The 25,148-nt window shown below is 40.7% G+C and overlaps 1 protein-coding gene across 1 annotated transcript in view; it reads right to left on the bottom strand.

The window, feature by feature from the left end:
- Positions 1 to 25,148, bottom strand: part of IPMK (inositol polyphosphate multikinase) — an 85,696-nt gene that overhangs the window by 36,176 nt on the left and 24,372 nt on the right. The window contains exon 3 of the mRNA XM_027840613.1: positions 10,405 to 10,490. Within this exon, the coding sequence (XP_027696414.1) occupies positions 10,405 to 10,490 (86 nt within the window). The remainder of the gene's footprint in view (positions 1 to 10,404; positions 10,491 to 25,148) is intronic.

Genomic DNA, 25,148 nt, shown 5'->3' with positions numbered 1-25,148 from the left:
TCGGAGCCAAGAAGACCTGAGTTCAAATCCCAACTCTGACACTTATTAGCTATCAGTTAAGTACCTCAAGCCTCGGTTTTCTCATCCAGCAACATAAGCTGACAGCAGGGCCTCCCAGGGCTGGCAGGAGGATCAAACAAGCAAGTGCAGAGAATGTGTTCTGCAGACCTTCAAGTGCCACAGAAATCTGGGTTATTATTATTTTTGAAAACCAGGCTCTAACACAGACTAACTGGCTGCCAGGTAAATAGGAACAGGTCCTTTAACCTATCCATGCTCCAGCCTACACAAGAAGAATTTCCTCACCTGGGAGGTCCTTACATGAACTACTGTACTAGAATATTATGTATATTATAAAACACAAAAATAGAAATTAGGACAATATTAAATAACAACACATTTTTAAAGTATTGTTATTAACAATACCAAAAAATTCACTTTCACTAAAAAAAAAAATTTTTTGGTAAGAGCAATGTAATTGAATACACACCTTTTCAAAAAAATCTTGGTTTAACAATTTGTTATTGGAATTGCTGCTGCTACTGCATGGATTGTCTCTTCCTCTCTCTCTCCCTGTCTCTTCCCACTCTCCTTCATACCTGGTTTCCCTCTCCTCCACCCTCACTCCCCATTACCCACACTCCCTCCTCCTTACAACAGCTCCCCCAGGGCCCAGAAACATTCAGGTTGAGAGTGCACCGAAGTAGGGGGTGGGTGAAAAAGGCATAGATGCCTGGGCCTGTCAACCTGCTCCCCTAGAGAGGAGCTCAGCATCCACTGGGGGCAAGTGGAATAAAAGTAAAGAAGTGAACAGTGTTTACCACAGTGATAGAGATAAAGCAACGTCAGTGGCTCCCCGTCACCTCCAGGATCCAAGGTAAAGTCCTCTGTCTGGTTTTCAAAGCTCTCCATCACCTCGGCCTCTCCTCACCTCTCTCATCTTCTTCCACCTGAAGCCCCACTTCCCCCTCCTCTGCAATCTAGTGGCACCGGTCTGCTGGCTGTTCTGCAAACAGGATCCTCCATCTCCAACCGCAGGCATTTTCTCTGGCTGTCCCCCATGCCTGGAATGCTCTCCCCCCCTCCTCATCTATGCCTCCTGTTTGCCCTAGCTTACTTCAAAAGTCCCATTTAAAACCCTAATCTTCTAAGAGAAACTTCTCCTGATCTCTCTTAATGCTGTGTCTCCCTTCAGTTGAGTATCTCCAGTTTATCCCATATATATCATTTGGGCATAATTGTGAGACAAATGAAAAGCTTGAGAGACAAGAGCTTCTGGGTAATTAATAATCAATTTCTAAATTAGGCTAGCTGATAATCAGTTGATGGTCAGTGGTTTCTCTCAGTAAACAAAGACAAAACCAGGGAGATCACTGAATGCTTAAATACCTTCGGGAAAGGAGAGTGCTCCTGACAGGTGAAAGTCGATCCTGATCAGTGAACAATTAGTAATGCAATGAGGAGGTGGGCTAAAAGTCTTCAGCTCTTCCCGCTGAGAAGGTGGCTTGATCATAAGACTCAGCCACCTCCGGCAAGCTGGACAAAGGAATCCATCTCTACCCAAACTACTCTGGTTGGTTTTCTCCTTCATGAGCTGGGTCACTCTAAACTCCAATGGAGGGGGAGGGGGGAGCCTTAATGCTTTAGGGCTGGAATTCACCTAGATTAGATTTTGTTTATACTCTAAACAGAAGGTCTCCCAGTTGGGTGGGGTCCTCCTGCCCAAGACAGAAGCCAGTCTAGGAGGATTTAGGAAATCTCCTCTCAGCCACGCCCTTCAGAAACTGACTGACTGGCCTACAGGGGCTATCCCTGAATGAGGAAATAAAGGGGAAAAAATCTTAATCCTAATTTAATAATTGGTTATTAATATAATTTCTCGCACTTGTTTGCATATTGTCTCCCCCATTAGATTGTGAGCTCCCTGAGAGAAGGGGCAGTCTTTTCGCCTTTCTTTGTATTCCCAACACTTAGCACAAGCCCTGGAACACAGTAGGCACTTTGTAAATGCTAGCTGACTAAGTATAAATGGACAACGAATTGGGCGCTGAATTAACAAGAGGAAGAGAGCAACCTGGGCTGCCTTTAGAAAACTGCAATGCCCCCGTAATAAGTCCAGCTTCTCCGAGAAATCATGACCCATCTTTGAAACTCTAACATTCTTCCAGTGCTACTGTACAGCCCCAAAACATGGACAGCAACCTCTAAAGAACTGAAGATGTGAGTCCCACAGAAGGCAATGGGCAGGTGCATTCTGGAGGTGAATGGGCTGACCACCCCGTTGCAGTACTTACTGTAGATACCCAATGACCCAGAACATTGGAGCTCAGCCTTTCTAAGTTCAAGCACGCATCCATCTCAGCCTCTCAGGAGCAGGAGTTACACACGTGCTGTCTCCGTCACACCCAGCACATCCACCGCCTTCTCTCCTCTCACACATCTTTCATTGTCTCCTGGATCCTTCGCCACTGCCTACAGACGTGTTAAACTCGGTCTTAACCCCATCATCCCCACAACGGAATATCGTACTAAACGTTCACTTTCATGGCTCAATTCCCAGAAAACCCTCGACACTTGACTCTCTACTCCCTAGCTACCCATTCTTATGAGTCAAGTCCTTGCAATCTGGCTTTTGAAGCTCCCATTCTAATAAAACTACTCTCTCAATTGTCACCAATGTCTTCCAACTGCCAGATCTAATGGCCTTTTATCATTCCCTCTCCTCCCTGCCTTTACAGAGAGAGGGGAAACCAGAGATGTATACAACTGCTGGAGCAAAGTCTTGGCAGAGAAAACAAGAAGAAAGTGGATCCTGAAGCCAGGGAGTGGTGAGAAATGGAAAAGTGGAGGAACTCATAGTTAAACAGCCTCAATCTTCTCAGCAAAACAGACTAATTTATCTGCTTTAAATTTGAGGGGGATGGGGATAAGGATGAGCCCGTGAGGAAAGAGGAAAATGTTTCATCAGTCTCCATGAGGAATAAACAGGAAAGAACGTATTAAGAGAAGAAGGCTCTAAAGCATCAGTGAGGGTTCCATCAACGGCTAGTCTGTAAAATCAGCTCCATTTACGCCTTTCGCCATCTACACTTAACGGCCCCACAACAGTCTAATCAGGAGGTGGATCTGAGGTGCTGTGAGGATCAGAGATCCTCATACACAGGTAAAAAGGATTATTATGTCACGAACAATGGAAAATTAGGAGTGAAGAAACCGGATTGGAGAGGGGGCACCAATGAATTATTCAAGTAGCAGATCATGGAATCAAGGATAGGTAGAAAGGAAGGAGATGTCAGAGTAAGAAGAAAAGCGGGAACAGATCAAGAGCCCGGGAGTCACAGTAAGATCAAGAAGGAGGCTTGATGTGAGTCAGACAGTGACAGAAGGAAGGGCTGGAGTCAGAAAGGAGCATTTCAAAGGTCCGGATTCAATTCAACAAGGATCTATCAAGCATTTGCTCAGTTCTGAGCATGGTGTGAGGCACTCGGGTTACACAAGTCCTCCAGGAGCTTTACATCCTGGGATGGGGAGAGGGGGAGAGGTTGGGGGAAATGACAACACATGAATGAACACAGATGATTAAATATAAAATATATACAAAGAAAATGCAAAGTAATAAGGGGCATGGAGGAAGAGGTGGAGATGGCGTAGGAAAGGTCTCACATAGGAAGTAAAAGTCAAGCTCTATGGAAGCCTCTAAGACGGAGTTACACAAAAGATGCACTGAGAGAGCGAGTTTGCTCATACATGAGTTCCTCAAACCAGTAAACGCATAGGCCCAGCTTCTACTCCTATTTGAAGGTTGTGTCTACACAGAGATAACTAAAGTTAATAAAGGGAGAGGAAGATGAGTCACCAAACAAAAAAGAGAAGGAATAAACAGGTAGGAAGAGACCCAAGAGAGAGCCATGTCTTTCACAACCGCAGGCCTTAAAATCAAAAGGCTGAGAGACCTTGAGGGAGGACCTGAGGAACAGGCTTGGCTTCTAGCATAGCCTGACATGACCAGGCAGAAGTCAAGGTCTTCTTCTGAGGCCTTTGGTGCCCTGGGTATTCATTGACTCTGGTCAAGCAGGAGAACAAAGGCTTTGCTTTGAAAGGGCCCTCACTCTCTTCTTCCAGAGGGACTCTGCTATGGGAGAGAGTTCTCTTTGCCAATTCTGAGTCTCCTCTTTTCCCAGTGGGCGAGGGAAATGTCTCTTCTATTGTCTGAGGTGGCAACATGGCAGGACCCACTAAGCTAAAAGAGATCTCAAGTGGTAACCCACTGTCATTTTTTTAGGAATAATTATTTGTCTCTTATTTTTAGCATCAGTATCATAGTAGAGGTCATCTATAATCAAACACTTCTCATTTTATGGATGGGTAAGCTGAGGTCCAAAGGGTTTAGTTAAACCACATGCCCAAGGCTCATACTGGTTACTGGTTACATGGAACAACATGTAATACAGCCACAAAGTATGGCAAAGTAAAAACAAAAGGCACCAAAAAAAATTTTAATTCTATTGCTGCTAAAAGGAATTATTCTGATATATTCATATGTTTGCTACTGAGCTAAGAATTTCCCCATGCACCTAATAATTCTCATTAAATGCTTCTCTTGAGCCAAATTTTATCTGCAATGATCAGAGTTTAGCTTCTAAGAAGATCCTCTGTTGGCCACTGTCTCCCCTATCATTTGAGTGCTTGCTGACCTTTAACATATCTGTGGTATGCCAGACTCAGTAAGACACAGGAAGATCTAAGTGTAGCAACTGCTAAATTTGCCCACCTTGATAACAATGAACCGCCGATAAAAAGAAAGGCCTTCCATAATTCCCACCCTTCCATCTATAATATATAATGTTTACTGCCACCACAGCTCCCAGTAACAAAAAACTCAAGAGAAAAGAAACCATGTCGTGTTTCCTGCAAGAATCCTACCTAGGAAGAAGAATTCTAATAGTGCCCTGGGAGGAATCGAGGCAGCACAGGCAATCCACAAGCCCAAGTCCAGATGGACCAGTCCCGTTGTCAGAGTCACAGGAACAGATGGCCAAGCTCCCTCCCAGGTTAGAAAGCACGTATGCCTGCTCAGAAGCCCAAGGGCATGGTGAGCTGATCCCCTCTGGTTTTAGCTCTGTTGAAGGCAAGGCGATTATAACAGAATAGAATGTTGCTATGTCTTCAAGCAGAGAGATGGCAAACAACAGTGATAGGAAATGAAGTAGAGACTCTAAAATCAGCTTTTTCTTCCCCTTCTCCCCATTTAATTTTAAGGGTAAATCTGCAAGTGAGAAGTGCTTTGCAAGTAGCTGATAAGTTCATAAACAGCGATAAAATAATGTCCTGTGCTTCTTCCTTACATAAATAATTTCCCAGCAACTAACTGCTTGCACTAATATTATTTACTAACCAAGAATGATTTCTAAATGAATTAAGATTCCCCAAAAAGAGGTTCTGTGTAAAGCAACTGAGTACATATACTGAATCATTTCCCTCTCTGATTTTTGTTACATCTTCAAAGCTGAATTCCAGTAAGGAACATTCTATATATGTCAAGGCATGAGCAAGGCCTGGCCTCTGTGCTTCCAGGCCCTCATTGCATCTGGCCAGCCGAGTGTAAACTCAGCCCTGAAGGACTCTCGGATTTTAAGGATGACAATCCCTGGCCTGGCTATCCAGAACACACCTACCCTGAGAGGAACAGTGCAGGGGGAGGGGAGGGGGGCTGAAACAAAAAACTGCTTGGTGTTCTGACGTCTAAATCTCAGCTTGCCAGGAGAGCCTAAGTGCACCATTACTGCCATTGGGGTAAGCTTCCTAATGTCAGTGTACCCTTGTGTGGGTCTTTATGTACAGAAATTCCTTTGTGTGGAATAAATATCCATGTTCTGCCTGTTATTCACTATACTCTGAGTACCTTTCTCCTCACTACTGTGGAGAGAGCAGCACAGGAGCTAAAATCTAAGCTTTACAGAATTCTTCCCCAGAACTCTTGGGTGGGGGGGAGAGGGATGGAGGGAATGAGCTGAAGAAAGAATAAGAAAAAAGAGGCTGCCACTGCCTTTGGGCGATTAGTCTCCTGAGGGCTGGATCTGATCTGGACTGCATGCATTGCTCCGAAACAGACAGTCAGACCCCTTGTTGAAGAGTTACGGTAAAGATATTTTTGGTCCAGAATTGTGATTGCATCAGTCGAGAGAACACCCAATCCAGACACTTTTCACACTGCCAACTGGCTGCCCTTCAATAATTTGCCTGGCAGCAGCTGAGGTTCAGTGACCCACCCAGGGCCTCACAGTCACTAAGTGTCAGAGGCAGGACTTGAATCCAAATCTTCCAGACTCCAAGGCCAGCCATCTACACACTACTGCACACAGCCTTCCTTCCTCATCTCTAAAAGGCAGAGTAGCATGCCTACATCAGAAGGTTATCATGAGACCCAATGAGATCATAGGTGCAAAGTGCTTTCCAATTGTAAAGACCAATCTAAATGACAGTTATTATTAGATAGGGTGGGTGGCTCCATGAAAAACACGTAAATGTGGGGTTTTCATCCTGACTCCGCCCCTCAATCACTTCCTCTCCAAGCTGTTGTCCAACACTGTAATTAGCCTCATAGAACTAGAGGAAGGGCCTCCTCCTTCCACACTACAGTGTCCAAATCCCTTCATTTTGAAAATGAGAACCCTGGGCACCAGAGAGGCTGGGAGGTTTGAGGAGGATGGCGTAAAATAGATGGGGACTGGACCAGAAATCAGAAAGATCTGGGGTTCACATGTGCCTCTGACCCTTACTAGCTGTGCAATCAGAGGCAAAACACCCTCTCTGGGTCTCAGTTCCCTCACCTGTTTGCTTCCTAGAAGGCTAGATTACTCAGCTAGATTACTTCACTAACAGGGAACTCCCAAGGCAGAGATTCCCTCCACTGATAACAACTTAACAACTCTCTCTTGGAATAAAAAACAGAGGTTAAATGACTTATCCATGGCTCCGTAGCTAATAGATGTAAAAAGGAAGATTTCAACCCAGGTTTTTCTGACTCCAAGGCCAGCTCTCTCATTCTATGCCCCCTTTCTTCCTAACCTGCAAAAGGAGGTGATGATGGCCGCAATATCTACTTCAGAAGATGCTATGAGGCCCCAATAAGAGAATGTAGGTAGAGTGCCAGGCAAGTTTTAAAGAGCCTTTACGAGCGAGAGCAGTGGTACTTATTACAATCATTATTCAATAACCTCCCCAAGATCATTCACAATCACTTCAGCTAAGTCAATAAATCAAGAAAGATTTATTAAATGTCTTGCCATGGGCCAGGCACCGTTGGGCACTGTGGATCCAAAAATAAAATGAAACATTCCCTGCCTTTGATGAGTTTACATTCACTCTATGATGCGACCACACATGCACATATACATAAATACAAAATAATACAATGTCATTCTGCAGAGAAGGCCCTAGCAGTTGGGGATGAAGAGGGAAAGGAGCAGAAAGGCCTCTTGCAGGAGATGGTGCTTGAGCTGAGCTTTCAAGAAAACTCTGCGATCTAAGAGACAGAGGTGAGTGCAAAATACATTTCTGGCACAGGAGACAGACAATCAGCACAAAGGCACATGAAAGGGGGTGAAATATGTGACAAAGAGTAGGATCCAACAGTAGAGTGAAGGGACGTCACCTGAAAAGGTGAGCTGGAACTGGCTTGTGAAGGGCTTTAAGTCTCCTAAACTTGTGGGACACCAACCCCATAATAACTGAGATCCCAAAAAAGCAAAAGTAGTCATACTCCTAGTTCCTTTGTGAAGCATCCACTTCATTTCTTACATTAAGGACAAATGGGCGTCGCTGTCTTAAATATGTAAACAAATTGGTGCTAGGACACAGAAACACATCAACACTCAGGATCAGGAGCACCCAGACGTGCCCTAAAGAATACTAAAGGCATCAAAATAGAAAACCCAGTGGGATGAGCTGAGTGCACACTGGATCACTAAATAATGAAATGCAGTCAGGATACACTACTCCAAATGTCCATGTCCTGACCCTGACAAACTCTTATGTCACAGTTAATTACTGAACAAGTTAGCAGGGGGCAAGATTAAGTCAATATTTGTCATAATAAAAACAAAAAGCTTTCTGCCTTCAGTACAGTTCTTTTTGTTTTTGTTTTTTTGGTGAGGCGATCGGGGTTAAGTGACTTGACCAGAGTCACACAGTTAGTAAGTATTACATGTCTGAGGCTGGATTTGAACTCAGGTCCTCCTGACTCCAGGTCCAGTGCTCTATCCACTGCGCCACCTATCTGCCCCCAGTTCAGTACAGTTCTTCACCCTGGTGAATAAATAATAATTGGATGGCGTTTCTGAGATATGTAAGAATATGCTCTTCCATTTTCCTGAAAGAACAAAGTCTCAGTACATACTATTAAATATTAACCCTTGTCATGAAGGAATAAGGTATTTTTGTAGCTAACAAGTGATTATATTTGAAACGTCTTCTCCTGAGAAACAACTGTACATTATGAAATTCCTCAATTTTCTTACCGGCTCCTAGACATTAGTCAAATTTAATCTATGTCATTTATCCTGAAAATTTATGTATAGACATGCAAATATAGGTAGGGATATATGGATAAGGACAAGAATGTATAATTATTCCAATGCCACAAAGGTGCACTTTCAAACATCAGGCAGGAAAGATACAAACTATAATGATTCCTGCCAAGGTGGAAATAATAACAACAACAACAATAATAATGATAATGATGACGATGATAGCTAATTATATAGGACCTACCATGTGCCAAGCATTGTGCCAAACTCTTTCCAAATGCTACCTCATTTGATCCCCACAACAGTCCTGGAAGGTAAATACTCTGTTGTCTTCATTTTATAGTTGAGGAAAACAAGGCAAACTGAAGTTAAGTGACTTACCAAGGGTCAAGTTAAATGACATTGCTAGTAAGTGTCTGAGGCTACATTTGAACTCAGGTCTTCTAGACTCCAGGTCCAGTGCTCTATTCACCTTAGCTGCTTGAAAGAGTTCAAAGACACTTGATACTTACTAGCTGTGTGACCCTGGGCAAGTCACTTAACCCCAACTGCCTTAAAAAAAAAAAAAAGAGCTCAAAGGACAGGGCAGCTAGGTGGTGCAATGAATAGAGCTCTGGGCTTGGAATCAGGAGGACTTCAAACCCAGCCTCAGACACTTAACACTTACTAGCTGTGTGACCCTGGGCAAGCTACTTAACCCTGATCACCTCACCAAAAAGCAAAAAATAAATATATTTAAAAAAAATTCAAAGGACATGATGAATCACATGCATTCTGAGAATCAACTTAACTATATTTGAAGAAATATGTCACCAATACCTGACCACCAGGTGAGGGGAGTTTGGGGTTTTGTTTTCTTATTTAACCAAAGCAACTCACAAAGACCGTCTACTATGGAGAGAATAGCCACACCAACAAAATCACTTGGTTTAGAGAATTAGAAAAAAGGAACCTCAGAGATCACGTACTCGATACCCACCCCCTCCCCCACCCCACTCCCTTCCAGTCCTAGATCTAAGACTGGAAATAAAACATCCTTATTCACTGTCTAGGGCTTGTGGACTGTTCTGCTGGAATAGAAGCTTCTCAAGAGTAAGAACTGTTTCACTCTTTGTACTTGAGTGCCCAGCACCTGCACACAGTAGGCACTTAATAAATACTGACTGGCTGACTCCATCCTACCTCTATTCCTTTTCATTCCCAAGCTGGCATTTATTCCCAGCCCTTAGACAAGTCTATGAAATCCCAGGCAATGGCAGAGTCTGACTGAGACCCTGTGTCCTCTTCCAGTGCTCCAGGAGCAGAGCCTTCCATCTTTCAAGCATTACTACATATACCTGTAAAACTACATGAACCTAAGCTAAAAATAAGTCACTCAAAAAGTCAATTCTGAACTCTTTCACCAGCACTGAAAGAAAAGTGGCCCCAGAGAATTGACAGGAAGAGCTTCCAGGTGTCATTCCAATCACTGATTTCCTCACATCACTACCATTCAACACTACTTCTGATCCTGCTGTTGGAAAAAAGCACTTTAAGTTCAGGAGCTTCCTAAATGAAGTAAGTGAGGAGCCAAGGTCCCACGACCTCTTCTGATCACAAAGGTCATTAACAGCTCAGACCAAACAACCTATCAGGCATCTCCTGACTCTGGTCAGACCAAACTATCCTGCTCTCATCTTGGATATGAGCTGCCAAATGCACAAACCTGACACAGGAGAAGGACTACTTTTCAAATCCTACTTGATATGTGGCCCAAAAAACTGGAGTGCTCTAGTAACAAAAGGATTTGAACCATCCTACAAATAGACTAAGAGAGGGCCCTTGGAAAGATTCTCTCCTCCAAACTACGAAACTCATCCCATTCAAGGTCTCTTACTGTGCTGTAGAAATCCAGCTCCCTCGGACCTCGAGGTGGTGGCTGCAACTGCTTCAAGACTGTGCCATCTGGGTGCTGCAGGATGCCTAGGAGGCAAAAGGCAAGGTTGTCAACAGTTTAATACACATATACTTTGCTTTCATGTAGAGATCTGTTCCTGAAAAACTAAATGTAACATTTTTATAAATCCCACCAATATATATTTGCATTCTTTGTTTTTCCTGGGAGGGAAATGTTCAGAACCATGGCTTCATCACTGTATGGCACCCAGTATGGAAACTCCTTCCACTCAAGCAAGAGGTCTGTAACTTAAGAGGCACAGAATGTGCCTGAGGCACTGAGACATTAGAGGAAAGGACTGCTGTCAAGCCAACCATAGTCTGTGGCAGGATTTAAATGCAGATATTGCTAATTCCAGGTGCAACAACATATCCACTACACCAGAATTAATGCCTTACCCCAATGTAATTTCATTTAGAGTATTTTTGCATACTAACCCTCTATTTCTAAAACTTTCCCTTAATAACAGTGACCTACACACAAATATATTAGGGGAGCTAGAATATTTTCAAAAATCAGTGAAGGACTTTCCCCCCTCATAAAGGCTTTCAGGTTTGCAAAGCCTTCTTACACACATCCCATTGGAATTTCATAAAAATCTTGTTTGGCTAAATTGGTATTAGTCCCATTTTACAGATGAAGCAAATGGAGATTAAAAAAACTTAAGTGATTTGCTCAAGGTCAGCAGCTAGTAAGTGCTAATAATCATAACAGCCCTCCCCTATAAGCTTTAGTATCATTATTATTATAATTAATAGCTACCATATAAAAAGCAATTTAAAGATTACAAAGTGCTTTACATGTTCTCTCTTTTGATACTTACAACCCTGTGAGGTAGATGCCAATTTTGCAGATGAAGAAACAGAGGCAAACAGAAAGGTTAAGTGACTTATGCAGGGTCACACAGGTATGAAGTTTCAGAGGCCGAATTTGACCTCAAAGTCTAGCACTCTAGCATAATATGCCTCTGGGTTTCCTCAGAACAGGCAGCCAGTAGATAAGAGATTGTGAAGAGAAGAAGGGATGGCGGAAAAATTTACTGGGCAAGCCACTGGAGGGGTATGGAAGGAAGATCAAAGAAAAGGATGAAACAAGTGTCTCCTTCCTCCTCTGTCCCTGGCCAAGAAAGCACGTCAGCTCAGCAGAGCAGAAGGGAAGCAGGAAGGCAGAAAGTCAGGGCGGGCCTGACATGAGCCTGCTGTTCCTTTCACTTACATGTTTTTCTTCGTTATGAGAGGGTACAAAGGCAGGATGAGGGGAAAGTCATGGACATATCCAGAAATGACTGCTGCTATAAAACTAAAAGACATCAACAAGTGAATGAGGTGTTCAGGAGGACTAGCACCTCTGGCGTGAGGGCCTGCCAAGACCTTTCCAGGACTGCTTTCCATGTTCGTGTCTACTTGCCACCAGACTCTCACCTGTGGCTCCAAGAAGCTGTAACGTGTAGTGGCCGCACCCTCATAAACCATCTTGGCAGATGGGCTAAACCAGGTTGAGGGCAATTGACACGTTCCAAACCTGTGGGTGAGTTGGGGGATGTCTACCCCACCCAGCTGAATGGGTGGATGAGAACAACTGGTTCCAATGACCACGACTTACAGCTTGGTCAGATGCCAAGGTCACCCACTGCATCCCAGGCCATCACCCAACACCTTGACTTTTGTCTTGCTATAGGACTTTGATGACTCTGGAAAAGAGAATAAGGCTGACTACTTTGTGTAACTCTGCCTCTCTAATATCCAATTCACATGCAAGTCAAGACATCACCCCAAGAAGACATTGGGCCTCTTCCAAAATGAAAAACAACAACAAAAAAAGGCCCAGTACCCTGCAGAAAGGAAGGAGTAGGGCAGGAGTATTAAGATGACAGAGCAGTGAATCAGTCCACAAGCATTTAAGAGGGCTTTGAAATAGCCCTCTTCCAGTTCTGGAATTATCATCCAATGAGTCAGTACAGTGCTAAAGATAAGTGAGATTGTCCCTGCCCTGAGGCTGGGGTGGGGGGTCATACCCTGGTGGTGTGACTTCCTTAAGCATCATCATTCACCAAATATCCATGTGTAGATAAGTCTCAAAGATTTGGTATAGAAGGATAAAGATGGATACATTGTAGATGTCTCCTCCTTTCAGCGTTAATAAGGCCCGAGGCTTTTTGCTGTAGACCTTTGGCATCTTCACCTCCTTCAGATACCTTGTGACTGGATCCCTTCACAATGATGTCTCCTCTTCCCTCACTGGACTGCTCTACGCTGGTACTCTGGCTACTGGTACTCGGACTACAATTCTGCTGCATGACCCTTCATTCGCTTCAACACTGTTTCTAGTGACCAAATATGGGGGCTCTACTGTCCTTGATGATGAAAAGTTATAAAAATCTTTAGGTCTTCATCCTTCCACTTTCACCTTCAGATTTCTCAGGATGGCAGCTGAATTGGCTCACTTGCCAAACTTTCTTTAAACTGGTGTCCTCCAGTGTTTCTGATTTATGAAGCAGTACTGCTTATAATCACCTATCAATCCTTCCTTGTAACATTTTACCAAGAAGTTTATATTGAAAACCCAGTGTTGCCTCAGGCTGCCATCTCTATCACCTTAACAAGCAAGTCAACTGTTTGCTGGCCTAGGCTCCTTTGAAGTCCTTATAATGATAATTGATTCATACCAGTTAAACTTCCCCACAAAATTATAATTGGTGTTGATGTCATTTCTGCTGTCAATGACCTAGTTTTCATTTTCAACTACTTGTTTAAATCGTTTAGGAATGAGTTGTTTCAATTGCACACTTTGCTTTAGCAAAGTGGTCAGAGTACAAAAAGGCAACTGATTCAGAGACATCTTCCACAACAATAATGAGATCAGTTTCATGTTTTGTGATACTACCGGTCTTCCTCAATAGGCCCTAGCTAGGGGGGCCCACTGATTTTTTCACAGAAAGTATAAAGACGGCATAAGGCTTCTGTATAGTCTACAAGTCTTTGGCCTCTCTCATTCCTTCTTCCTGAATCATGTTTTCCATCTTATTCCCATCTCTGCATTAGTCATAGAGAATCAAAGTGCCTGTTGATTTAATTGGGAGCGCCTTACTGGATTCTTTATACAATTCCTCTACCCCTTTATCCACTGTAACTGATGCAGGTGGAATACAGGAATCGAGGAGACAATCATTCCAAAACTTCTGGTTTTACCCATTTTTCAGCATCCTTAGCTCCTCTGGGCAATAGGAAAGAGATAACAAGGAACATATAAGATGTGCCTGAGGAACTGATAGGAAATAGGATGAATGTATGGGAATCTATGGGAAGCCCATTTTCACCAAAATATTTATAGCAGTATTTTTTTCTTTGATGTGTTGTTTGTCCTTTGTTTTAGAAGAGGACCAATGACATCATGGGTGATGACTTGAGTTGCACGTGAACCGGATTTAAGTGAGGCAGAGCCGCACAAAGTTATCAGCCTCACTCCCTCTTCAAGAGTCATCAAAGTCCAGTGGCAAGACAAAAGTCAAGACAACCACTGATGGTGCGGGATGCAGCGAATGAGCTTCATGTCTTCAATGTCTGACCAAGCTCCGAGGGCTCCACAGAGCCTTCTTCAGTCACCTTGGTGGTCACTGGAACACACTATTCTCACCCACCCATTCAGCTGGGGGACGTCTTCACATGATTGGGGTACACATCCCCTAATTCACCAACAGGTTTGAAGCTCCATAGATTACCTTCAACCTTGTTTAGCCCATCTGCCAAGATGGTTTAACCAGGGTGTAGCCACTGCACATGTTACAGCTTCTTGGAGTCACAAGTGAGAGCTGGGCGAAAGGGGGACACCAAAGGTGGATCAGCAAGCAGCCCTGAAAAGGGCTTAGCAAGCCCTCACACCAGAGGTGCTAGTCCTCCCTAAACACCCCATACACATCCTTTTTTTTTGGTAGCAAAGAACTGGAAACAAAGTAGATGCCACCAGGATAATGGCTAAATAAACTGTGGTACATGAATGTAATAGACTTATCATAAAGAATGAATATGATGAAGCATGGAAAAACTTGCATGAACTGACAAGAGGAGAGTCAGTAAAGCCAAGAAGTCAACATAAACAATGACTACATCAATGTAAATGGAAAATCAAGCATCATAAAAGTGAATGTTGCAAAATTGCAAAAACAAGCATATCTTTGGGAATAAGGGAAGACCAAGTCCATACAGTTTGCAAAGGTGAAAGGTCCACAGGTGTGGAACACTGTTGTTATCTTGAGACCTTTTTCATGTAGCATTGGTTTTACTAATTTCTTTTTTCTTTAAATAATATTATTTATTTCTGGAGGGGATGTGGAAAAAAAATTTTTTTTTTTTGGTAAGGTAATCGAGGTTAAGTGGCTTGCCCAGAGTCATACAACTAGTAAGTGTCACGTGTCTGAGACTGAATTTGAACTCATGTCCTCCTGACTTCAAGGCCAGAGCTCTATCTACTGCCCTACCTAGCTGCCCTCGTCCAACCATTCTTGAGAACAATTTGGAACTATACCCAAAAGGCTAACAAACTAAGCATACCCTTTGACCTAGAAATACCACTACTAGGTCTGTATCTCAAAGAGATCAAAGAAAAAGGAAAAGAACCCATATACACAAGAATGTTTATAGCAGCTCTTTTTGTAGCGGCAAAGAATGGGAAATTGAGGGGTTGCCCATCAATTGGGGAATGGCTGAACAAGTTGTGGTACATGACTGTGATGGAATATTACTGTGCTATAAGAAATGATGGATGGAATGGTTTTAGAAAAATCTGGAAAGATTTATATGAACTGATGCAAAGTAAAGTAACAGAACCAAGAGAACACCGTATGCAGTAATAGCAATAATATTGGGGGGGAAAAAATATCAACTGTGAGACTTAGCTTCTCTGTTCAAGACAATGATCCAAGACAATTCCAAAGGACACAGGATGAAAAATGTTCTCCACCTCCAGAGAGATAAATGAGGAACTCTAAGTGTAGACTGAAGTATATTTTCATTTTCTTCACTTTTCTTGCAATGTGGCTAACATGGAAATGTTTTGCATGACTTCACCTGTTATTTCTTCACCATTATTTCTTATGTGGGGTGGTCTCTGAGCAGAAACAAAGGGAGAGACTAAAAGAAATTTTGTCCATAAACAAAGGATATCAATAAAATGTATTTTTTAAAAACTTGCCGTGGGAAGCTTTATGAATCACCACATGGAAGCTACATTATTAACAGCCTAATTCATGAAGTTATTCCTGTTTCAACCAAGAAAAAGATCAAAACAAAAAGGTAATATCTAGTCACTAATGCCCTTAACCAGTCAAGGAAAGAAATTAGTTCAAACCTCACCCCCAAAATTAAGCAAGTACACTTTCATTATCAAGATATAATAATACGTAATTCTATAACAGATCAAATCTTTATATTCACATAATTAAGTAAAAGGTGCGGAGAACACAAGAACCCACTGTGCTTTCTGTATATTGACTACCAAAAAGCATTTGATTCAGTAGAACAAACCACAACATTGAAGGCTCTCCTTCAACAAGGTGTCTCTCGCACACTAAATCTAAATGATACAAAATCCTTTTATAGATCTAAGAGATAATGGAAGGATAATTTCTTATTTTCAGGGTGAGTCCCCTCCTGATACTCCTGTTTATAGATGACTTTGTTCTCCAACATGGCAGAACATAGTAAATGAGATTCATAATAACTCCAAAGAGTTTGACCTAACTATCTGTTCAGGAACAACCCAACTGGATGAATATACTTATTGTCCACACCACAACATGCAGGTAGACAGACAAGCCATGAGTGGTCCATCAACACCTACGTCTTAGATGACATTGTAAATGGACAGTGCACTGAACACAAGCAGACTGGGTGGACTCTGGACTTTAATGAAACTGAGGATCTCCCTGAAACAAAGGCTCATCTTCCTAATAATACGCTTCCAGGTGTAAAAACTATCACACAAATGTACAACAGGAAGAAAAGACGCGTTGATCATGAAAAGGGAGAGAAATGACGTGGGCAGCCCAAGTCCTCCATTACTATCCTCTTGATATTGGGCAAAGGGGAGGAAGGCCTAGAAAATGTTGGGTAGATCAGTTACAGGGATCCAAAATGGGAGGACATGGCAAGAGCTGCTTAGGATGAGAAGGCATGAATAGATAGAAACCTGCATTACTAGGCAGAGCGTCCAAATTCATGAGATCACAGTTCTTCTGCATATGCTATATCCTTCTAGAAATGTTGTATGGCTGTAGTTCATGGAATACCACAGTCTTCAAAGAGTGAAAGTCAATCAAAAGCAGTGAGCACACAATGGGACCTGAGCAGGCTACAACATAATCAATAAGCATTTAGCAAGCACCTACTGTGTGCCGAACACTGTACTAGGCACAGGGGATACAAAGAGAAAAATGAAATAGCCCTTAACCTCATATAGCAGATAAGTACATACAGGATATATTTCCCCCCAAAAAAATTCTAAGTGACTGGAGCAGGTGGATGGTTCACACTAGCAACTGAAGCAATCAGGAAATGCCACTTAATTTCTATATATTTACTAACAAAACTGAGCAGAAAGAGAAACTGCAAGGGGCAGCTAGGTGGCACAGTGAATAGAGCACCAGCCCTGGAGTCAGGAGGACCTGAGTTCAAATCTGACCTCAGACACTTGATACTTAGTAGTTGTGGGAGCCAAGACACTTAACCCCAATCGCCTAGTCAAAAAAAAAAGAAAAAGAAAAAGAAAAAGAAAAAGAAAGAAAAAGGAGAGAAACTGCATTTAAAATAACTACAAAACACATAAAATACTTGGGAGTCTACCGATCAAGACACACAGAAGAACTAACATGAATATAACAACTACTACAGAAATAAAGACCTAAATAACTAGAGAAATATTAATTGCTCATGGGCAGGCAGCCCCAGCAAATTATAAAAATCTTAACACTATCTAAATTTCAATGCCAAAACAATAAAAATAACAAAAGATTACCTTATAGAGCTAGAATAATGAAATTCACATAGAGAAATAAAACATCAAAAACCTCAAGGGAAATAATGAAAAAAAAATGGGAAAGAAGGGTGCCTAGCAGTACCGGACTTCAAATTATACTACAAAGCAGTAATCATCAAAACAATTTGGTATGCTTAAGAAACAGGGGATTTCAATCAATCCAATCAGTAGAACAGATTGAGTAGAAAATATAAAGAAGTAAATGTATGTTTGCCCTGTATAAATAAATGTATAGCCCTGAGTTCCTGGAGTAAGAACTCACAATTCAACAAAAAGTGCTGGGCAAACTGGAAAGCAGTCTGGCAGAAACTAGATTTACACTAACACCTCACATCATATACCTACCAAGATAGCTCCAGATGGATATTAACCTACACATAAAGGGCAACATCGTTAACAAAGTAGAGAAGTAAGAAATTAGCTTTGAGGTATATGAAGAGGGAAAGAGTTCATGACCATAAAAGGGCTAGAGAGGATCACATAAGTGAAAATAGACAATTTTGATTATATAAAATTTTAAAGGTTTTGCAATAACAAAACCAATACAGCTAAAACTCAAAGGGAAACAAACAACCGGGAACAAATCTTTGCAGCTAGTTTCTCTAACAATGGTCTCGCTTCCAAGATAACTAAGGAATTGATTCAAATCTACAAGAATAATTGTCAATTGTCAAGTGGCCAAAAGATATGAACAGGCTGTTTTCAAGAGAAGAATTTCAAGCTATCAATAGCCATATGAAAAATACTTCAAATCACTAATAACTAGAGAAATGTAAATTAAAGCGACTCTGAGGTTCCACACCTTATATCCACTAGATTGGCAAAGTAGTCAAAAGGAAAATGATAAATGCTGCAGAGGCTTCAGGAAAACAGATGTACAAATGCACTCCTGGTATAGCCACAAATTAACACAACTATTTTGTAAAGCAATTTGCAACTAGGCCCTAAAAGTTACTCTTTAACCCAGTAATAATCAATAATAATAATTAACAAATAGCCAGCATGTATACAGCATTTTAAAATTTGCAATGGGCTTGGATACCACTACCACCAGGAACACCAATACTAGATATCTATCTCAAAAAGATCAAAGAAAGAGGAAAAGAACCCAAATATCCAAAAATACTTTAGCAGCTTTTTTGTAGCGGCAAAGAACTAGAAACTAAATGAGCACCCATCAATTAGGCAACAGATGAACAAATTCTGGTTTATAAATGTAATAGAATACATAAGAAATTATGAAGGAGGCAATTTCAGAAAAACCTGGGAAGCCTTATGTGAACTGATGAGAATTAAGTGACCAGAACCAGCAGGGCAATTTATATAACAACATTGCAAAAATAAATAACTGAGAGCTATAAGAATTCTGAACCAATACTATTCCAGAGGATGCATAATAAAGCATGCTGCCTGCCTTGTGATTAAGAGGCGATGGATGCAGGTTACAGAATGAGAAATATTTTTAGACAACGGACGATGTAGGAATTTGTTGTTTGACCACGTATATTAATAACAAGAGTTGCTTTTCTTTTTTTTTCCCAAAGGGAGGTAGGAAGAAGAGAAAAGAAATTACTATCAAATGAAAAAAGTAAAGTATTTTTTTTTTTAAAGGTAGCATGTAAGTGGAGAAACTACAAGTAGGCTCCTTTGGCTGGACTGCAGATTTCATACTGATGAAAACTCACATTCATGGCACTTTAAGATTTGCAGAGTACTTTACACGTATTACCCCATTTTATCCCCACAACAATTCTGGAAGGTAGATAGTATTATTATCTTCATTTTACTGATAAGGAAGCTAAGGCAGAGAGATGTTAAGTGACTTGCCCAAAGTGACAGCTAGTAAGTATCTGTGGGTCAATTTGGTACTCCTGACTCCAGGGTGGACATTCTATCCACTGGGCCACCCAGCTGCCTGTAGGCATGATTATTTATTGTCAGCCTGAAAATCCTGGTTAGAGCTAGAATGCAACAGGCTTCAAGTGATAACAGAGGAGTTTGTGTTTGATCCTGGAGACAGCTGGAGACACTGAAGCTTCTGGAGCAGGAGAGTGGTAAGTCTATCAGACTTGGGCTTTAGGAATATCAATTTGGCCGGGCCTGGGAGTAAAGGGATCTGTTGTGCTCGGCTGCATATTTGTTACAAAGGTTTTGTTTTCATTTTTTCATAGTGGAAGAGGTGGGAAAAATAAAAAATAAATTCTTGTTAATTAAAAAAAAAAAAGAGGGGCAGCTAGGTGGCGCAGTGGATAGAGCACCGGCCCTGAAGTCAGGAGGACCTGAGTTCAAATCCAGCCTCAGACCAAACACTTGACACTTACTAGCTGTGTGACCCTGGGCAAGTCACTTAACCCCAACTGCCTAAAAAAAAAAAAAAGGAAATGGATAGGAAAGAGGTTTTTAAGGTTTGTCAAGAATTCTACATACATTTGAGCCTCACAACCCTGAGATAGAGACTGCAGATACTGTGATCCTCAGTTTACTTACGAGGAAATTGAGGATCACAGAGATTATATGATTTTTCCCTCAGAAATATAGGCAGGAATTTGATTCTGTACTTCGCTGGCTCCAAATTTCGTGCTCTATCCATTATGCCAAGTTGCTTCTCGGAAATGCAATTTTTTTTTTTTTAGGCAATTGGGGTTAAGTGACTTGCCCGGGGTCACACACAGCTAGTAAGTGTGAGAAATGCAAATTGAAACACTTTAAGAAACCCCAATCCACGGACCTACAAATGCATTCTGTTAAATATTTAAATAACATCTATACTAAAATAAACTATTCTCAAAAGTTGAGAAGGCATTCCAAAGTCCTTTCATCAGACATATAGATCTGACATGCAAACAAGAAAGATGAAGAGATGTATAGATCAAACTCTCTAATGAATATTGATGCAAAAAAAAATTAAATAGAATCCTCAGTACAGAATTTGATTTAAAGAGACAATAACAATATAGCCAGAAAATAATTTACTATGACCAAGAAGGCTTCAAACCAGGGACACAAGGATAGTTCAATATGAGAAAAAACAATTAGCATAATTAATTATAACAGCAAGAAAAACAATAAAAACTACAAGGTTATTTCAAAAGATACAGAAAGAACTTTTGACAAAATCTATGTAGGACAATGAGAAGATCTATGACTTCACCAGCATAGGTTAAAACTTCCTTTACTTACTCCCTGTGCAGTTTATACCTTGGGAGCGACCTAGGGTATTGGGGGCTGTCTCCGGTTGTCCTGATTTCTAGCTTGCCGCTGGACCCAAATGGCTCTGAAGGAGAGAGTGAGGCTAGTGACTTTTCACAGCCCTTCTCACTTAAATCTAATTCACTTGCAAGTCGAGGCCTCCCCGATGTCATGGTCTTCTACTAGGCCCTAAGAACTGAAGGCCTTGCCCGGGATCACACAGTCAAGATATACCATGGGCAGGCAGGGCTTGAACCCAAGTCGCACTGGCTTCAAAGCCAGCTCTCTGTGTACTACACCACACTGCCCCTCATTAAGCCCTAAAGCTGGGGCATGGAGGAGCCCTTCTCCAGCACGACCAAAAGCATCCATTTAAAAACAAAAGCTCACATTTTTTCAATAGAAAAGTTTGCTCTAGAAACTTTCCCTGTACAAATAAGTGTAAAGCAATGATGCCCCATTTCCCCACTGTTGTTTGGTATACTTCTAGAAAGCAAAAAAATCAAAGATAAAAAAAATCAACAAAACTTTCCACATTTACAGCTGACATAAAAGTTCCCAAAAAAATCAGGAAACTCAGATGATTAACAATATTAGGATACAAAATTAATCCACAAATCATCAGTATTTCTATACAGCAATAACAAAAAGGAGAAGAAAAATTAAATTCAAAATAACTACAAAATGAATTTTTTAAAAAGGAGTCAGACTACCAAGACACATACAAGAATTATATAAATATAACTACAAAATACTCTTGACAGAAATAAAGGGAGCTTTAAATAGCTGGAGAGCTAGTCATTACTCAGAGTTAGTCCACAATTAGTTAAAAGAAGAAAATTCATTTGGAAGATCCAATGGCCTTAGAATCTCAAGGGATGTGATAAAAAAACATATATATGAATGAAGGGGGCATAGCATTATCAGATTCAAAGCTAGACTACAAAGGAGTACCCATCAAAACTATTTGGCACTGGTTTAAAAAAAAAAAAAGTAGGTCACTGGAACAGATGAGAAAAGAAACAAAAAAAAAAGTGAGAATAGCAAGCCAGTCCAGTGTGGGGATTTGTTTGCTTGACTCTGCTTATTTGTTAGATTTTTTTTTCTTTTTTTCTTTTTCCAACTAGGGGAAGAGAGGTAGGAGGGAAAGGAAGGCTAAAGATAGGGTTCCTGGGAAAGGAAGGAGGAAAAAAGAAAATTTAAAAAGAGAAGAAAAAAGAAAAGAAAGACACTGGAGCTTTTGTAAAATTACACAGAAAAGAACATTAGGCCAGAAGGAATCCCAGGCAAGCAGAATGACTTTGAGGTACATATGGGGAATAATACTTAAAAAAAAAAAAAAAAGAAAGAAAAGAAAAAGAAAAAGAAAAAAAAAGAAAGCTGGACATAAACAAGGTTTGAAGTTTCAATCCTTTTTTTCTCCTACGTATATGGAAAAGCTCATTTTGTTTAGTGTTAAGTTCAGAATAAAAAAACATTTACATAGATATATATGTGCATGTATATATTTAACATGTATATGGATATTATAGGTGTGTATGTACAGATATAATGTATCTATAAAAAAATCAAGCTTGAACTCAAAGAAGAGATGTAAGAAGGAATCCCCATGTTCTTTGTACAGTTGAGGAACTCTAGGTGGGGGACACTGATATAATTACATACTTTTGCATACAAGCAGTATGTTAGTTAATTTCACTGCACTCTTTTTTCTCCTCTTTTTTTATTCTTTCTTATAAGGGGTGACTCTGGCAGAGGAAAAGATAAAAATGAAAATGTGGGTGGTAGAAAAATGAAAAAATATTAATAAAAATGTATTAAAAAAAACACCCAGTAGTCCAGTGTTTGATAAACCCCAGAAAATAAGTTATTGCACAAAAGACTTCCTGTTTCCTGAGACTCGCTTGCCAAACTATAAAGCACTTTGGCAAATACGTGGTTTAGCACACATACCTTTGGCCTCATCATACAAAACTTCCCAATGGTCATGCAATCAAAACAGAAAAGGTCAAACCATAGAAAAAGTTATAAAAAAAAGCCCAGGTATATTGCACAACTATGGTTAGGCTGAATATTTTTAACCAAACAAGGACACATTTAAAACAATTCTGACTACATACAATGAAAAAAGCTTCTGCACGAATCAAATCAATACAGAAACAATTGAAATGGCAGTCTGAAAGAAACCTACAGAATTGACAGAGAACGCACAAACGGGTACCCCAGAGAATCCTCCCACAATAAGGGGCCAAACAATATGAATGGTATTCCAATGGAAATTGACAATCTACAAATGATCATATGAAAGCACTCCCAATAACTGCCAGCAAGAGAAATGCAAATTCAAGCAAGTGAGATTTCACCTCATACCAAATAAACTGGAAAAACAACGTTGAAGAAGTGAGAAGACAAGCACACAGATAGACTACAAGGTACTATTTGCTTATTTTTGTCACAAAGGAGGGTTCCAAACTAGGGAGGTGCAGGGGTTTGAAAGGACTGTGATAGAAGCCCCAAAAAGGCACGTATATAGCCTCTTTTTAAAATTCTTGAGAACAGAAATGGAATAGTAATCACCAGGAATCTAATTCCATTAAAATGTTTGATATTTCTAGCCAATTATTCATCAAAAGTGAACAGGAGACGACATTGGGAGCTATTATTCCAAGAATATCACATTAATTTTATAGCACCCTTTCTAAAGTTCTAGAACCAATTATTGAAAAAAATCTTCTAAAATACTCATAGTTCACCCCATACCCTTTACAGCCCACAACACTCTTCAGAGGGTCAAGGAGCACTGAATGGAAGACCACTCATACAAAGCAGCTGAGAGGCCTATTTTCAAGACTTGTTTTCCCCACCTATTTTTTTTTTAAATACCACTCTAATTCCTACATTACTAAATACAATTGTATTAATGACCAACTAACTTATAAATCACTTTTTTAAAAAATTATTCTCTCCCTCCTCCAAAGCTGTGAAAAAAATGGTGTATACCTCACCATCAAGTATTACCTCAAAAACACGGAAATTAAAATCTATGACCAATATTTAAACTACTTTCAATAAATTACTAAAATAACATTATGAGCATTTTACTGAATGATCACAGTCTCATCTACAAAATTTACTCAAAGAATACAGCAAAGGATGGAATGAAGTCCTTTAAAACTAGGAGTAGCTTTTGACAGTATGCCATAATTGTTGTACCTTGAATTATGACAGTTTAATCATCAACAATTACCTGATAAAAAAAAGGTGAACATTATCTAAGTATGCTTTTACTGGAAATAAACAAATCTATATCTATAGCTAAAAAAGGCAATCACTACATAGTTTCAGTACCTACTAGACTCAAAGCTCAGCACACTGTGATGCATTATGACATATGAGTCAACTTTTACAATCTACTGGCCAACAAACAATTCTTGTCTATGAGTCCATCTCACAAAACATTACCAGGAATGGCAGAGCTTGCAGGGGTGGGGAACGTGTGGCCTTTTAGGTCCTCAGGTGTGGCCTTTTGACTGAGTCCAAATTTTACAAAACAAATCTTTTTATTAAGAGGACTTGTCCTGTGAAGTTTGGATTCAGTCAAAGGGCCCCACTTCAGGACCCAGAAGGCCACAGGTTACCACCCTGCCTAGGGAAACTTGGCACCTCTGAGGAAGTTTTACTCCAGTGTATGACTGTCCTAAAAAAAAAAGGTAATGTTATTAATGTCTAATGCTCAACCACAAAATAGGTAAGCAGGTAAAGAGGGCGAATAATGAAGAATAACAAATTTAACACTTTTATTAGATCTTCCAACAAAGCAGAAAAAAATAAAGAACAAAAAGCACAAGATTTATGATCTGCTTTCTCTCTGAGAGAAATCAATATTGAGCATCTATTAGCAAAAAGGGTAAGGGGGGAGGCTAAGAGTTTTTGCAATTAGCATCCATTCTGGAAGCAGATGCACTTATTACTGGCTGCTCTGAATAAGATCAACATATCTCTTAGATTCAACTTTTGTTTTGTTTCTTTAACTAAAATCCAACCTAGCTATCATTTATTAAGCACCTGCTCTAAATGAAACATGGGCTGGGGGCAGCTAGGTGGCACCATGGATAGAGCACTTGGCCCTAGAGTCAGGAAGACCTGAGTTCAAATGTGACCTCAGACACATAACAATTACTAGCTGTGTGATTCTGGCCAGGTCACTTAACCCCAACTGTTTCACCAAAAGAAGAAGAAGAAGAAGAAGAAGAAGAAGAAGAAGAAGAAGAAGAAGAAGAAGAAGAAGAGGAGGAGGAAGAGGAAGAAGAGGAAGAGGAAGAGGAGGAAGGGGAAGAGGAAGAAGAGGAAGGGGAAGGGAAAGGGGAAGGGGAAGGGGAAGGGGAAGAGGAAGAGGAAGAGGAAGAGGAAGAGGAAGAGGAAGAAGAAGAAGAAGAAGAAGAAGAAGAAGAAGAAGAAGAAGAAGA

This window comes from Vombatus ursinus, unplaced genomic scaffold (assembly GCF_900497805.2).
Source record: "Vombatus ursinus unplaced genomic scaffold, bare-nosed wombat genome assembly UNPS02014847.1, whole genome shotgun sequence".
Classification (NCBI taxonomy): domain Eukaryota; kingdom Metazoa; phylum Chordata; class Mammalia; order Diprotodontia; family Vombatidae; genus Vombatus; species Vombatus ursinus.
This window is presented reverse-complemented; position numbering and strand designations above follow the sequence as displayed.